Source organism: Thunnus albacares, chromosome 24, assembly GCF_914725855.1.
Source record: "Thunnus albacares chromosome 24, fThuAlb1.1, whole genome shotgun sequence".
Taxonomy (NCBI): Eukaryota; Metazoa; Chordata; class Actinopteri; order Scombriformes; family Scombridae; genus Thunnus; species Thunnus albacares.
Window position 1 is genome coordinate 5,094,594 of NC_058129.1, and position 14,368 is coordinate 5,108,961.

General features: G+C 42.3%; 1 protein-coding gene across 4 annotated transcripts in view; it reads left to right on the forward strand.

Moving 5' to 3' along the window:
* The first annotated feature begins 449 nt into the window (after window positions 1–449).
* nbeal1 (neurobeachin-like 1) overlaps window positions 450–14,368 on the forward strand; it is a 48,247-nt gene continuing 34,328 nt past the window's right edge. For 3 of the 4 annotated variants that reach the window (XR_006400850.1, XM_044344485.1, XM_044344487.1), the window contains exons 1-7: window positions 450–535; window positions 1,029–1,383; window positions 10,304–10,395; window positions 12,263–12,424; window positions 12,593–12,674; window positions 12,885–13,012; window positions 13,272–13,354. Coding sequence is in view for 3 of the 4 variants with exons in the window: in XM_044344485.1 (XP_044200420.1) it covers window positions 1,333–1,383; window positions 10,304–10,395; window positions 12,263–12,424; window positions 12,593–12,674; window positions 12,885–13,012; window positions 13,272–13,354 (598 nt within the window). In the remaining variant the exon portion in view is untranslated. The remainder of the gene's footprint in view (window positions 536–1,028; window positions 1,384–10,303; window positions 10,396–12,262; window positions 12,425–12,592; window positions 12,675–12,884; window positions 13,013–13,271; window positions 13,355–14,368) is intronic. The other variant, XM_044344486.1, reaches the window with a different exon arrangement.

The following is a 14,368-nucleotide window of genomic DNA, read 5'->3' on the forward strand; positions in this document are numbered from 1 at the left end:
GAAAAAAGTGTTATCCTCAACATTTTCAATGAATATATATTTGTCGCAGTGTATGATGACATTTGATATTTTGTATATATATATATATATATATTGATATGTCAAATAAATCGAATCAAATCAAAATTCATAATTTGATATTTGAATGGGCGATAAAAAGAGGAATTATAACAAGAATTTACAAATGAAATAATCCATCGATAAACAGTTCAAATTAAAAAGGGATTTAAAAAAGCAACAAAAAATAGTCACATATTAGAACATCATTTAAAAATACATGAATGAATTCCTGAATAAATCATGGAATTTCAAAGTCAGTTAGAAAATGCAGTTTAAAGAGGGAAATCAATAACATGGTGGTACGGATGTATACAGATGTTTTTAATCTTTCAGTGATAAACTTCTGTAGACTCTCTTATTTGAAGTGACAGGAAGTCGCTGTTGTTCGCATGCGCGGTGACGTCATGGGCAACTTGACACATTAACAACAACTCTGGAGACGGCGTCAGTGACAGTTGGTCTTTTCGTTACACAGGTGAGAGGTGTCCAGTTTCTCGACGGTTTAACATACAATTTATCAGGTGTTAATATGTTTGTCCTCAACATATGAGACTTGTGTAGCCGGACAGGCTCGGAAAGACGAGGCGTTTCTGTCACATGAGGAGGAGGAGGTGGAGGAGGAGGAGAAAGGGAGGCTAAAAAAAAAAAAATAGAAATAGGCTTTTTTGACAGCTAGCTTTCTGCTAGCTTGGTCAGGTAAGGTCGACTGATACTGTAATGTTTGTCGAGGATAATTGAAGGCGTTGTACAGCTGTGACAGGACAAGCGAGGCTGCTTGTAGCTTATTTTTAGAGCAGAAACAGGCATTATTAATGGTGTGTGTTTTGTCGTGTAAACCACTATCGCCTTAGTGCAGCTCAAAGTGCACAAGGAGAAACGTTACTGGAGGTGTTTTACAGCTTTTGTTTTACCGTGACTATACATCCGCCACCGTGATATGTAACTGTCTGTGTTGTTATTCTTGACAGCGCAAACACTGCAGGGAATATCATCTGCTTCTGTAAGAAGAGCCGAAGAATTGGAAGTACGGGCCCAGCTGCTCCAAGTCCTCTCTGTCATGGAGTAATATTGGGAAAGTTTCTTTTAGTCCATTGCCACAACACGTCTACCACCGCCCTTTTTTGTGTGATACCTTGCCAGAGTTGGATCATGATGTTGAGCACTGATGCCCAGCAGCAAAGGTTCAGGTCATGACTGGAAGGAAACCATGAAGCAGCCAGGGAAGTGACCTCGGTGGACACTATAGCCTGAGGGTGCCTACTCACCGGCACCATGGCATCCAACGAGAGACTGTACGAGGTCTGGATGCTCTACTGCACTAAGGTAAGGTGTATTCCTCAGCTGCATGAACACACATGCACACAGCCCACACTGTTTAGCCTTACGTGAACCAGGCAGGGAAATGTCATGAGGTGATGTAATGGACAGTATGAAAGCATTTCCTTTCTGGCAGACACAGGGGTTATTCTCGCTTGGCATTTATACATAAGAAGTTCAGTGTATTGGTAGCAATTTGAGGACACTTTTAAACCAAAGTCACTGATTGCCATTGTTTTCTGGCAACATTTAGCACCTTTTAATGCTATATATTACACGTTTCAGGATGCAAAAAACCTCTGAGACAGCATGTAAAACATCACAGGACTATTATTACACTCCACTTAAACCCAGACTAATTAAATTGCTTGCAAGTCCTGAAGGATTTATTGGTAGGGGGGGACACATTAGGCTTATAAATGAATGATTAATTCACTGAAAACACAATGTAACTCTATCAGGTATTAAAAATAGTTTCTCTGTCGCTCCTTTATACAAATGCTGACCAAATAATATCTTCTATCTATCAGAACGTCAATGCAATCACATCACTGCTGCAGTGAACGGTGCGGTGTACATATAGGATGCTCCTATGTTTTTACAGTGGAGATGAATGAATCGCACACTAGCAGAGACAGCACCCCTTGAGTCAGCTGTTGGCTAGATTTAATTCACTTGGCGATAAAGCATGCACCATCCCGGCGTCCAATCAAAACGGCCCGCCTGAGCCGCTCCTCACGTGAGCCCGGCTGCAGCCGCACACTTACTTCTCACAGTAATCCCTCACGATAACACACACACACACAGTGCACAACCCTCTCTGAAGTATTTACCTCATGAAGGCCAAGCTGTATGTTTAGGATCTGACATTGAATAATCCTCACCCCGAGAACTAACGGCATAAGGACGCACACAAGCTTGGATGCTGACAGGAATAGAATGTGTAATGCATGTATTTCCCAGCCAGTGGTGTTCAGGGTTCATAATAGAAGGATTCAGGCACACTGCTGCCTGTACACACTTATCACAGTCACTTGTGAAAATGCCAGCAATTGCTGCAAGCATACACATTGCATTTGTTCTAGCAGGAATGTGTATTTGCACTGACTAAGCATTACACTGTGAGGAAGGATGGTTTAATTTCATCCTGGCTATGAGCCAGGGTCCACAGGGCCAATATTTCTCTCTGTGTGCAGCAAAAGAGATGCTGAGAGAGAAGCATTTAAATATATATGTGTTGCGGCCTGTCTCTCTCCCCGAGCAGCTGAAATGTTAGGTATGGCCGGCGGGGTGTCTCTGCGCTATGTATGTGTTTGTGTGTTTGTGTGTGTGTGTGTGTGTGTGTGTGTGTGTGTGTGTGTGAGGGTTGCCAGGGTATGTAGTCAGCAAGGAGAACCTGCAGTCACGTGTCCTAAATCAGATGAGGAATGCTGGTGTGCGAGGGCAGTCTCTTTTCCAAGCACTGAGACCCCCTGTGTCCCACTGAAGGGTTAATTGTTCTCCAACCCAGCTCCCCTTCCCAGCCTCTCGTTGTCTCACCCAGACAACCATTATCTTATCTCACTGTGCGCAGGGCAGTACTGGTAGTTTGGGTTAGACATGTGAGAAAGTCAGTCATCCACCTGTTTTATGATGGATTATGATGTGCTTTATGTTTTTATTTTTTACATGTTTTCTCTAGAATGAATCACACTATGCTTTTGGTCAAGTTGCATTTTGAACTGTAGTGTGAATAGAACAATCATTGCCTTTACCTGAAGTGATAATCTTTTACTAGATACATGAATGAGTTTAATTATTACTCACTGTGATGTCATAGACTCAATAAAGTTGGCTATGAAGTGGTTATATTTTAAACCAATTGAAGTACCGTAACACTGCCATCTTGAATGACTGCTCAGGCTATTTAAAATCAAAACAGAAGAGTACAAGTGATATCTATTTCAACTAAACTATACAGTATTGTTGTCATGTTCTTGTGCAGATTGTAACTCCCTCATGTCCTCTGTCTGTCTAATGATTGACGAAACAGTAGAGACATCACTGCCTTTAGTGTCAGAGGTGAACACTTGCACTGCTCTCTGAGGTGGAGTCAGCGGGATGTGTATTGACAGTAGAAGCTTGTACAATACAAGCAGCCCCGGGCCGCATCGGGAGAACCAGCTCGTCCTGCTATGTCAGCCAGACATCAGCTGTCTCAACCCCTGCTGATTTCTTATCTCTTCATGTCGTATTCTTCGTCTGATGGTCAGCCAGTTCCCACTGCTGCGAAAAGGAAGGGGCGGGGATCGCGTGAATCTCGGAATTAAATGTGAAATATGACATGGTGGAAATATGTCTGACCGCGGTTAAAGCCAGCAGCGGCAGCTATCCTGTTTGGCATGATGAGGATGAGGTCAGAAATTTTTGGGCGAGCAGCTGTGGCATCAACATCAGTGTTTAGGATTCAGTGTGTTGATGGGGAGTGCTGCTGCATTCTGACCGTATGGGAAGTAACTGTCCAAGCAACTTGATGATATTAAGAGCTTTTTGATTGATGCCGGTAACCTTTCCCATCCTTAATCACAGATAATTGAGTTTTATATTCAACCATAAAGAAGAAGGCTGGTGATAAGACAAAAAAAACAAAAATGCATTAGTTATTACCTCCTGAAGATGTAACTCTTTGAGAAGGGGTTGGGTAATTTCTTCAAAGAGCCGGACACCGTAGTTCTAAGCAAATGTTGCTCAAACAAGTGTAAATAGTGAATTTTTGGCTGAGCGAGTATTTATGGCACCAGGATGTTGTATAAATGGGATTTAATCAGAATAAACAACAGTGTGTGTGTTTATGGTAATGAAGGAACATGTCATCCAGTGCAGCAGTGTGGATCATTGATGAGTTTGTCATAGTTTTTGGACGACAATGGAGCTTTATGGCACCGCGTTATAAGGATATATCAGGCTTTGGATACACACACAACACTTGTTAGTAGGATCAGTTCGTCTTTGGTTTTGGTCTTTTCATGGGATTTATTGACAATAACAAAGACTTTCACCACCTTGTTCCTTTAAGTTTACACCTTGCAGTAAAAAGGCAAGTGTCAACCACACCTGGCAAACTCAGCCAATAACGTCTTGCTGTCATTTATTAACTGATGTGTCTACTTGTATTTACAGCTCATATACACATTTCTAGAATGCAGTATAATTAAACAAGTATCTGTAATTGGAGGTGCTCACTTGATAACCTCAACCTCTTATCCCCTCCAAGCAGGCATGTCCCACATTTAAACCAGGCTGAGGGATTTCCTAAAATGCATGATTCAAAACAAAAGGGTAGCACCACTTCCAAACTATAAAACAAGTCTCACAGTTAAACTTTAGAGATTTCAACTGCTTGCTCCATATTAACTTGTTGTTTTCTGAAGCTGTTAAAGGTGTGTTTACATCAGTAGCTTTTGTAAAAGTAGCTGTAAAATTTGTCGGTATTCATTGTACAGTATGTCTGTGCATGAATAGAAGTCTGATGCTGTCAAAGGGGGTTTGTAATGCATGAATTTTAACAATTATAATGAGATTCTGCAGTAGTTACAGAGGCTGACTCCAGCTCGCTTCTCAGAGTTGTAGAGAGCCGAGATGTCACAGACAACAGCTAAGGCCATTATGTAACCAGCGATCCTCTTAGCTGCCTGTCATTGGTTCGTTCCACAGCGTTGTCCCCGAGCAGACGGAGCTGCTGGTTGCCGCTGGTGTACAGCGGTAGCAACATAACGCTGCAGTGCCTCTCCTCCTCTCTCCCCAGTATATTATCCAGAAGGGCTTGTCAGAGAAAGTGGAGGGTTTAGTAGAGTTCTGACAAATGCCAGTTTCTCTCTTAAAGCCTTTGTCTGCCGCAGAAAAGCCCTTTTAATTCTCAACCACAGGGAACATGCCTCAACAGCCAGGGGCGTCATTTCACCCTTCAGTAGCTTTAAAGCTGAGTCCGGTATCTTAATTCTGGAGGAGGAATCCTCACTGCTTTTTAATTGTCCACAAACCAGCGATTTCTGGTTAGGATTCTCAGAACCTTCATTATGTCAGCCCACCGTACCCTGCCCAGTGAGACGCTGTTTGACTGGATGGGAGAAAAAGGCAGTCATTTGCATAAACCCCTGCATTTATGGGAGTCTTGATTTCATGAGAGGATTGGAGGAAGAGAAGTGAAAACGGAGAGGGAGAGAGAAAGATGAAAACTGAACAGTGGAGCTAGAGACGATGGAGGAGGAGAAAGTGCTGTGGTTTCACATATTTACTCAAGTAGATTACTCAGGTCTTTTTCCGGCTTTGCTGCTTGTTTGCTTGTTACAGTCTAATCTGTTGTTACACATATACACAAGTGTGTGTCTGCACACCATGCCACTCACACACTCAAACAAACTCACACACTCAGGCTTTGGTTTATGTGCTGGTATGCAAAGTTTGTTCCCTCAGGCTAGCTTTCTTTCTCACCGCTGCTTGTTTCATCCTAAGTTACCCTCTTGTTTCTCATTTTCCTCTGCGCTATGAATATCTGTGGAATAACACTGATGTCACTGACATTGTGTATCGGACATGCCTCATGTGGTTTTAACCCCTCCCACCAGCCTCTATAAATACACGCCTTTTTGTGACGTCATGGCCAGAGGAGTTGTCACCGACTGATAGGCAGTGATGTTAGGCTGTGATGATGCAGAAACAGAATAACCACAGCCGTCTTTAAAACCGACAGGGAGGGAACCTTTAAACATTGTGGTTTCAGTGACTCCATCCATGCCACTTCCACCAAACCAGGTCACCCGTCGCCACCCATATTAAACAAGCAGCCAAACGACCAGCTGGCCGGCCACGCCTGTCTGGAGGGGTGGAGCACTCCCTTAGATGCAGATTGTGCAGCAGCACTGCATCTAGCAACTCATAATAGATCAATCAAGTAATTACTTTTGCAAACGTAATAATGACATTGTAACAATGTCCTTTAAAATTACAACGAAAGCTGCTGGTGTTGAGTAGCTATAGAAAATAAAGACTTATTCATCCCTTTGCCATAACAGTTTTATTAGAGTAATAAGTCTCGGTTTTATTTTATGTGTTTAAACATGGTCGGCTTTGGTATAAAGTGGTTTTACTCTACTTGTCTTTGACTTGTTTTTTCTCTGACTTTGTTTTGAAGCAGTTTGACTGTAGATTTCTCTCTTTTCATCGGTAGCTGATTACTTTTCAATAATGGTGGCTATTTATTCCACTAACTTAAAGGCGCCCTGCAGAGTTTTCTCATAAACAAACAAAAGTATTGTTTAAATTTAGTGTTTCTCCCCAAAATGCATTGTGTGCATGTTGAGTGCATTTCCTTCCACATGAAACATTTGCAAAGCTGATTTCAAATAAATAAATAAGTAAATATTTAAATCGGGCATTGATTACATCCATGTTTGCTTGCTAGCAGTCTTCCTCTCAACTGCTTTTGTTGGCGCGTTACCACCACTAGCCGTCAATCAATAGTGTAGATAGCATGATGCCAGTTGTGCCACTTGCGCATCCTTGTACGTCCTTGTATGAGTGCACAATGCAAACAAAACTTGGACCCACTCGTAAAAACATAGCACTAGTAGTGGTCAAAAACTCCACAGGGTACCTTTAATGATAACAAAAGCTTTTGCTGCTGCCATAACCCTAACATGCATTGCTTCCTGTGTAGGAGAGCAAATAAGTACCTAAAAAGTAATAAATTACAGCAATGCACATCTGGTCAATGTTATTTAACATGTAGCGATTTTCATGTGTGAAATGGTTTAAAGGAACACCGCCTTAAAGTCATTAACATATCTGTTTATTATCAGTGGTAATGAAGCATCTAATGCTGGCAGCACGCTGTGTGCTGACAGGATATATGACATAGCAGAGCCTGATCTGCCATCCAAGATAAACACACATCTCATTTGTCAGACAGTGTCGCATATCTGAATGAAAGAGAGCTGTCAATGCATCCAGGCATTGATCCACCATTCCAGCCACTTTGTGGATCAATGGGGATCTCTCTTTCGAGAATGAAGCGCATTGATCTGTGTCGCTGGCGACCTTGTCAGCTTTACAGAGGTCAGCTTAAACAGATCTTTAGGAATGTGATGTAGTAGCTTGGCAAAGGGCCTAATATGATAATGGATTTACATAGGAGACGCATGTGATCCTCTCATGAGAATTGATTTTTTTTTATACAAATTGGGACACAAGATGATTGTTGCCATGGGACAAGGTGACTGTTGTCAAGTTAGGATTCCTACTTGTAAGTCTAGATCATTATGTGTGTGTGTGTTTGTGTGCGCCGGGCCGGTGATGAAGGCCAAGGATAAACAGAGCCATGTAGAGCAGGGTGTGTCCCTGCCTGCCACAGTCCTAACCCTCAATGGGCATCTGTGCTCCCAAGCTGCTGCCTAAAAGAGGACATTCTTTCAGACACAGACACACACATGCACGCACACACGCGCACACGCTCAGTCACTTGAGAGTGAAGCTGCCGGCTTAAATCGTCATCTCCTAATTTTCCGGCAGCAGGCATTCACGTGCTCGTATAGACTACAGAAAATGTAATCTGTGAGTTAAAGAACAGCTGAGACATTAGGCGCAAATTAATTAGTTTTTTTTCATTGTAGGCAGTGATTCATGCAGTCAAGGTAACACAGGAAAAAGAAGCACACAGGCGGCATGCCGTGTTCTCCCAACAGAACATATTATTCACACGTGGCTGTTGCTGACTCCATTCAGATGTCTCTCTCTCTCTCTCCCTCTTTTCCATCCTTCTCAATTCCCTGTGTATCTCTTTTCTCTCACATACACACACACACACACACACACAAGCCAGCGTCGCAGGATTGTTCTGATGACCTCATAGAAATAGCAGCGAGCTGGCTTCCTGCTCCGGTTTGGCTGATTCCCACTCTGACACGCAGACAGAAGCAGTCAGCCTTTCACCCCCGCCTTCCACTCCCACTCCTGGGCCGCATGGCTCCACAATTCCTGAGAAAATTCCTTTTTTTTCCCCCCAGTTGTCATGTGTTTCCTTCAGTCTCAAGCTATTTAATCTGCAAATTCTTTCATATATATCTCGAAAGGAAATTGTATAAATTGGTTTGTGAATCATCTGTGGCCCTGTGTCCATGTGTCAAGCTTCCTTTTTGTCTGGAATTGGCATCATTGGATATTTTTAGGTGTCTACCATTTGCAGGGAGGTCATAATAACGGTGATGAAAGAAAGCCTCATCGCAAATTAATCTGTCCGTCTCACACTTTGGTCTCATCAGAGGATGAATCCTAATTGTTTTAACGATTTAACGAAGATTCCAGTTGCCTCAATTCATGACAGAATACCATGCTAAATGCACAATATATTAACTGGTGTTATGGTAATCTTCTCTGATCACCTCATCAGCCCTCCTTGACCTAGATTGCTCACTCACACCCACCAGATGGCCAAATTCCTTTTGACAGAAACCAACGGGGGGTGCAGGCAAGCGATTACCCCTCTATGATGAATTAATTACTCTTCCCAAGCTACATATTACCATGTGTCCTGCACTCTGCAAGTCTGCGGTGTTATGACAGCTCTACCTCTGCTGCATGTTATTGCTACAAACACTATAGTTTTTTTTCCCTCTATTTGAAGTTTTATAATCCAGAAACGTTATAATCCCCCTATCTCTCAGTTTGTTGTCTTCATGATACCCGACACTCTCTCTCCTTAAAGCTCCTGTGTGTAGAACTCTTATGTGATTATAGCGTCTTTCAACTTATTCCAATGACTTGAGGCTTTGGCTGCTGAAAAATGAAACTATGCTGTAGAAATTGCTGCAGTGTGTGTGTGTATGTGTGTGTGTTTTGGTTATTCTCAGTGTCCCCAGGTCAGATCCGTTGGTTGTGGTGGTAGTAATTCGTAATTACTAAGATGAAAAGAAAGGGTGCAGCATAATTGGATGATTTAAAACAACTTAAAAGTTCATGTAAACCAGCTTCCCTCAGAACAATAAATATGCAAGTATTTTTTGAGTTTACATGAACACATGTCTTTATGGTCCCACTTTGCTAAGTAGTTTAGTAGTTTTTGAAATGTGGTCCCTTGTTTCTGGTTTTTCCGTGTTTGTTCCTGTGGGCTGAGGGGATTTTACACCAGGAACTTTACTGTTACCCAGCAGCAGGCTGAGCCAGGCCAGCCTTCCTCTGTAGCCGATGTTGCCATCCCATCCTTCTCTGGGCATTGTTCCAGGAATTTAGGAAATGTCGATCAGCCGGCTGTTAGAAACCCCCCCCTTCAGAATGCAGCCAGGCCTGTTTTCCACTATCAACAGGTGCATGTTTAAGCTTCTGCGCCTTCAAAAAGATAAGAAACTCACACATCCACCTGAGACATTCCTGCTCCCACATGCTTGACATACTGCAATAGTAGCTATGTAAACCGCTAAACTTGTTTTTTTAGTGTTGTGTTACAGTATACGCAGGCATCAACATGTTCATTTCTCACTTCTTATAATCAAACATTTGTATCCTTTTGTTTTTAGACTTGCAAGTGGCAAAATGGAAGTGAAAATCTATCATTTATGTATTTTTATTTGTAAGTATTAAAGTCCTCGAAACAATTAAAACCTTTCAACCTTTCATATCCATTGTTACTAGCATTGAGAATTACAGAGAGACAAAAATGCTTGCGACCTATTGTTGTCTGGGTTTAGAAGTCACAGGGGACATATGTACAATAAATGTAATCAAATTGCAGACAAGCCCTGTCAGCTGCCTGCCATTTATGTATTATAACTGACAGCTTGAGTCAGCAAAGGCCACTAACTGTATTGTGTCCTTTTCTTTACCATCCTCTCTCTCTCTGCTTCTCCCTCTTCCATCTTTATTGCTCTCCTTCACCTCCTATCTTGACATTTCTCAGAGGGATCCAGACTACTTGAAGCTATGGCTGGAGATTTTCATCAGCTCCTATGAACGATGCCTGGATGTGGACTTCGAAAAGCCACCGTCAAGGTAACTTGTGACAAACTGCGATCACAATTTATCATTTGAAGCTCAATAATAACAAACATATTTATGCATTTAACAGTTAGAGTAACAGTAATAAAATCTATCAATGGGAACAATAAATACTAGGCCTGCAATATCAATTAATCTGATGATTATTTTCTTGATTAACTGATTAGTTGTTGCTCCATAAAAGTCAGAAAATGGTGAAAAAAGCCCAAGATGATGTCCTCAAATAGAGGACATCACATTTGAGAAGCTGGAATCAGATAATTGGAAGACTTTTTTTTTAATAAAAAAAGACTCAGAACAATAAATCAATTATCAAAATAGTTGTTGATGAATTTAAAGTAATAATCATGAAGATTTTCATTTAAATAAATTCCTGTTAAGTCAATATCTATCTCCAAATGATGTAACACAATGGTGATCGATTGGCTCACTGATGAAAGCCGTTGCATTTGTAGTATCACGAACTGGATGTCGGTGGCGACATTCTCAGGAAGTGGTGCACAGTTAGTGATGCGTTTTCCATCACCCAGCAGCGGTTGGTCCGCCAGAGAGGGTAGGTGGAGCTAACGCAACAGATGGGCTCTTTCAACTCACTGCCAACTGACTGACGTCACATAGGTGATACTGTTTGGATCTCTGGGAAGTGAGATCCGAAAACACACCTGCAATTACTGCTTATTGCCATAGGTGCCGCCAAAGAGAGCGAAACAGAGATCTTCGTGATGGCTACTTTAATAGTTGGCAACTAATTGATTGATTAGTCCTTGCAGTTCTACCAAAAAATGCCCAGTTCTTCACCCTCTTCTTCTGTTTACTCAAAAGTAACTGGAAATATACAATGCATCTCTTAATGTGTGCAAGAGACTTTGTCATAAGAAAATCATGATACATTTAATTGTATCTGATTTCTGCTATTTCATCTCGCACTGTCCTGTCAGCATCCTTCCATCTATAATATATCACATACTCTGATTGCACTGGCTTCCCTATTACATTTAACAATACACCAATGCAGTTTTCTGCATTAGGTCGTCGCGAGTGGGTTCAAAACTATCCCTGCTTGTATGCGTCATCCACAGCGTGACCACACACTGTGCAGCCTGCCACTGCACAACCAAAAATAGCCCGACCACACCGGGTTCTTTTTTGCAGAGCGGTCACATTTTGTTGCAGGTGATGCTCTGATGTGTGTCAACATGTGAACATATGATGCAGGTTAACGTGAGAACCCCTGAGTGCTTAAACACACACACCTGAAAGTCTGTATCCAGTATGTTAGATCAACATCAGATGAAGCCTGAGTCAGTCACATTTCATAACAGAGGGAGGGCCATGTGAATATTGGTGGTTAAATCCCATTTGTTGAGCTTTTTATCTCTCCCTCGCTCTGTCATTTCCTTTTTCTCCTCCTCCCTTGACTTATATTTCTGCCCATCCTCTTCGGCTTACTCTCCAACTCCCTCCTTCATCCTCCTCTTCCCTCTGCCATCTCTGTGCCTTTTGTCCTCTGCCTTCTCTCCGTTTTCGTTCTCTCCCCTCCTCCTTCCCTCTCTCTCTCCCTTCCTCTTCAGCTGCCACATCTGTCCTGCTTTCCCACCGACATTCACTGCGTGGGTTTGGCTGCGCTCCCTCTCTCTTGTATGCAGTTTTCCAAGGAATTAATGCCTGAATGCAGGCCATAACCAGGCATGTGTGTGACTGAGAGAATCAGAAAGTGAACCTGCCCTTGTCTTTAACGCAGCAATGCCTCCATGATAAACCTCAATAATGAACAGCAACAATTTTATAACCTGTGTTGAGAGATTAAACACTGGAATAGATTCTTATTCCTCTTGCGGTCGTTGTGCATCTGTGTCTCCAGGCCAGAGGAGGTTCCTCCGGTGTTGACCCTCCTCCCAGACAACATCCTGCAGGTTTTGCGCCACCAGCTGCTGCAGTGCGTCCAGAAAGCCTCCGATGGCCTGGAGCCTGAGCAGCAAAACCTGGCACTGCTGCTGCTCAAGTTCCTTATCATCATCTGCAGGTCAGGACAGCAAACATATACATATCGTATAACCACTATACAGAAGAATAGAATCCCACATTTCTCAGATATTGGCTTGTAATGTAGTAGCGCTGGTATCAAAAAGCAAGTGATAAGCTAACTGTGTGTGGGTGTGTGTGTGTTTGCATGATTGGATGTTTCTAAAAGGAACCTGTCCAACGTGGAGGAGATCGGCACTTGCTCTTACATCAATCACATTATCACCATGACGACACTCTATATTCAGCAGGTCTGACTCTTCTTCCCTTTGCCTTTGCTCTGATCTCTCTGTTTTTCTCTGCTCTGCAAATTATTGTCCCCAAAACATTAGCTGCACAATTTTATTTAATTTATTCATTAAGTAAATAAAATTAGAGTATTAAAGTAAGTAATTATGATCAGAATGAGGCCTATAGTAGCAGGTGTGAAGTGTGTCTCTGTGTGTGTGTGGTGTTTTTAGCTGAAGAGCAAGACCAAAGAGAAGGAGATGGCTGACCAGAGCCAGGCCGAGGAGTTTGTCCGTCATGCGCTGGCTTTCTGCGAGAGCCTCTACGACCCTTACCGCAACTGGAGGCATCGAACCTGCGGGTAACAACATACAGCAGCTGGCTCAGCATCACTTGTATATGAACATGAAACAATGAAGCTAACTTTGTCATCCACCAGCAGTAGCGGCAATTTAACATGCTGTTTTTATAAAAATACATATACTGATGGTTAATTTTATAATCTATCATCATCCTGGCCTTTGACTAGTGTTGATGAAAGCAGGATAAAGCGTACCAGTGTGCAGGCTTGTTTGTTTTCATATTTGCTTCCTAACTGTACTGTATGTGTTTCTCTCCAGAGAGCAGCTGGGTACAGTAGAGAGGAGCAGGCAGAAGTACAAAGCAGCTCCGCTCACTGTTGAGTTTGTTCCCTTCTTTTACCGTAAGTCTCTCATTTTTCATTCTGGATATAAACTAAAACTACTGTATTAAAATAGTTGGATTGGTGCATAAGCATCAACTGTATATCTTGCTTTCAGTTAACCTGTCCTAAAAAAAACAAATCAGTCGCAGTGTTTACTGTGTATGGCCCATAATTTGCATCTCATTCTTCAATAGCCCCTGGGTACGGATGAGGAAGCTCCTCTCTCTTCTCTCCTCTCCTCTCCTCTCCTCTCCTCTCCTCTCCTCTCCTCTCCTCTCCTCTCCTCTCCTCTCCTCTCCTCTCCTCTCCTCTCCTCTCCTCTCTTCCCCTCTCTTCTCCTCTCTTCCCCTCTCCTCCCTTCCCCTCCCCTCTCATCTCCTAAGAGCTCATGTCGTCACTCCCTCTCTCTCACTGCCTCCTCTCTCATCTCTGGGTTCAGCTGAATCCACCCTTTGTGTCCTCGCTCTGTTTGCCAGGCGTTCAGATGAGCTGATAGTGAATGGTGTCTGTCAAGCCACTTCAGCGACGCTGTCGGCCATTTTGAACAAATACTCCCTTCTGTCTTGTGTCCTATGTGTGACTGCTGTGGTTTGGCACCAGAGATAACACCCAAGGCCCAACCTGAATGTGTGTGCGTGGGATTTTGATAGTAACAAGTTCAGTTGCTCTATCCATTTATTTAGCCCTTTCTCCCTGATAAGTGATAAAGGACTCTGTTCTTAACGATTGCAAAAACACTCAAAGTGAATCAGTATTTTATACAAGACTTACTTTTTTGACCCATCAACGACATTTCAGGCAAACTTTAAAAAGTCACAAAAAAATAATTGTCACAATTTATTCCATCAATGAAAACAACTCATCATATTGAAAGAATTTGTTCATTTAATTCAGTTTTATTAATTTGGAAAACCAGCTACTAATTTGCAGATCTTACACGATTGATCAATAATATTGTTATTAGTGGATCTACTCATAGTGATCTTGTGATAGCAGAGTTTAATAGAATCGTGGCATGATTGAGATGAAGGA